The following is a 2,785-nucleotide window of genomic DNA, read 5'->3' on the forward strand; positions in this document are numbered from 1 at the left end:
AATAGTTCGACAAGTATATCCACGTCAGTTTCAAGGCACGAGTTGGAAAATGCCTTAAAATGAAAGGGAGGGTTACCTGTCAAGATATTGGTGGTTTTCGACGTTATCGGCCAGCATTCAGTCGAGTTATTCACAGAAGATTGGTAATTGTTGGCTGGTTCAGTGGATCATAATGCGTTCTCCCACTGTAATGTCGGACGAATTAGTTTAAACACATAATGCCTGTTGATACCTAAAAATATGGTAACATACTGACAATTTTTACGTCATTCTTTTGCGTTAGTGTTTGCTGCCAGTAATTCTTTTTTACACATAGTGATTTACATTGAACTGCAGTGAAACATACCCACATACGCGCATTGTACACATTTAAAAAATAATATGGGATAAAAGCAGTTGTGTAAAAAAAATACAATGATTTCGGTTTGAGTTTGAAGCTTATTTTTTGTGTGTTAAATTTTTACTTGTAATGTAGTCCAAATCGCAATAAATAGCAATTACTGCAACCATTTTCGATGATCAAGTCGTTAGACTATCATCGTTTTGAGAAAAATTGTACTTGATGTCTTTACAAAGCTGCGTCAGCTGTTCTCATCTCCCTTCGTCTCAGCCACAATTGCTATGGAGCAGTGGACACAACCTAAAAACGTGAAGTAAGATTTCTCTGATTTAGACGACTGATGTATTACTCTCTCATAGATCTGAACATATAATACGATGTACCGAAAGCGAATGAACCTGATCATTGTTCGCAGCAACACAATTCGCAATGTTGACTTTGTTTCCCCGCTCTCTGCATGCACAGATCTCAATACACCCTGATGTGACGTGACATGGAGTGACGTGGCGTAAAGTGATGTGACGTGACGTCCAGTGTGTGAATTGGCCTTCATACAACATTTGTGTATGGTTATGTTAATTGATGATATAACACAACTCTTCTTTGTAAGTAATGACAAATATTTGATTTTCCATCAATCCAACAACGCATCCTTCCAGAGACAGTGGCGCCAAGCAGACTGGCGTTAACTTAGTGTGGAGAACTTTGACGAAGGTCACTGAGCCCACAGAACAAAAAAAGCCACCTGTATGTTGATAAAACAATTCTGCGATCAGCTGTTCTTCATAGAAGTATATTTATGTTGGGCGTGCAATGCATCGGTTCCGCCTAGTGACATTCGACGTTATTGGTACGCTCCTTAATTTTCGAACCCCACCACCAACATTTTATTCGGAAGCAGCATCTCGTTTTGGTATCAAGGCGCAGCCTTCCGATATTGCATCTGTATTTCTATCGGAATATGAGAAGCAGAGCAGTCTCCATCCAAACTTCGGCCAGCAAACGGGTATAGGCTGGAAAAAATGGTGGAACCAGCTAGTTGTAGAAGTCCTTGACAAGGCAACAAATAGTCAGTATAGCAGAACCAAATATGACTCAGTTGCCGAGTATCTCATAACCGCATACAAAAACGGAGAACAGTATAATGTCGCAGATGGCGCCCAAGATCTGTTGTCATACCTTCAGCAAACAAATACAATTCTCGGTATTATATCAAACTATGACGAAAGGCTCCACTGTGTGCTGAACTCTTTGGATTTAAATAAATATTTTGATTTTGTCTTAACATCTTATGAAGCTGGTATTGAAAAACCTTGTACAAAAATTTTTGAGAAAGCTCTTGACTTAGCCGTGAAAATTGATAGTCATGTCAGCCCAACCTGCGCACTGCATATCGGAGACAAGATTGAAACTGACTACAAAGGGGCAATGAAAGCTCAGTGGAAGTGTGCATTGTTAAAGAAAAATAAAGACGAATTGTTGATTAAGCGGTTGCAAAGAGATGGAGTGTTGACGAATTACGTATTTAATGATTTGTCAGAACTTAAGGCAAGACTTCCTCATCTGTGAGAAAAGAAAGTCTGCCCATGGACGTAGTAAAACTTTGTGTTATACCAGAACCAGATAATAAGGAGGTGTATTCAGTGATAAGTGTTGTGACACTAAACCGTATTTTAAATTGTCAAAACACAATTAATGTTTGATATTGGCATCTGAGTTTGTAAGGGTAGACGCACAAAGACAGATCAACTCTAAGCCTGCATTAAATAGAAAAAGTTAGGTCTGTCTGAATTACATGTAGTGCTACCCACCAAACTATACATTTTGTGTGTAATATAAATGCTGTTCATTCCAGTGTAATACAGGAATAAAATTAAAATAATTCTTGGAGGTAAAAATTTGCTACTATGTAAGAAATTGAAATTAAAATCTAGGCACACTGGCCTTTTATCTTGGGGATCTGTTTTTCGTATTGGTGTTAACAGCTGCTGCATTCAGAACGGCCAACTTATTTTTAATTTGGTATAGTTTAATTTAGCTGGTATTTTTTTTTTTTTTTTTTTTTTAATGTTGTGTAATGATTGCTGCGGTAGAACAATGTAACGAGACTGATGCCCAAAACTCTTCTTAGATCTACTTTTTGCTTTCATTTCACTTTTATTTTTAAAAAATAGATATAAATTAAATAATTAACAGGCTTAATTTTGGCAGAGTAATAGGTTCGAGGTCTCCTCATGATATGTTACGTGTCTCAGTTGTCATAATTTGTATGCATTTTAGGGCTACAACATGGTACTGGACAAGTGCTTCCTCCTGCACGCTCCACCCATCTCTTTAAATCTGAATGACAAACTGATCTGTGTCATAGGCCGACATGGAAGTTAGGTTTGAAGGTCAAAGTTTCATTCTCAGTTGGAAAAGCTGGCAGACTTTAATGCAAAATAA

At 37.7% G+C, this 2,785-nt stretch overlaps 1 protein-coding gene across 1 annotated transcript; it reads left to right on the top strand.

Moving 5' to 3' along the window:
• Nucleotides 1–1,105: 1,105 nt before the first annotated feature.
• On the top strand, nt 1,106–2,263 carry LOC124606875 (rhythmically expressed gene 2 protein-like). The gene has a single exon (XM_047138967.1). The coding sequence runs from the start codon at nt 1,154–1,156 to the stop codon at nt 1,907–1,909; it is 756 nt and encodes a 251-aa protein (XP_046994923.1). The 5' UTR covers nt 1,106–1,153; the 3' UTR covers nt 1,910–2,263.
• The last annotated feature ends 522 nt before the right edge of the window (nt 2,264–2,785 follow it).

This window comes from Schistocerca americana, chromosome 3 (genome assembly GCF_021461395.2).
Source record: "Schistocerca americana isolate TAMUIC-IGC-003095 chromosome 3, iqSchAmer2.1, whole genome shotgun sequence".
In the NCBI taxonomy this organism is placed as follows: domain Eukaryota; kingdom Metazoa; phylum Arthropoda; class Insecta; order Orthoptera; family Acrididae; genus Schistocerca; species Schistocerca americana.

What these genes read in the sequence shown, in the direction of transcription:
- LOC124606875 (XM_047138967.1), top strand. Translation starts at nt 1,154, where the DNA reads ATGCATCGGTTCCGCCTAGTGACATTCGACGTTATTGGTACGCTCCTT.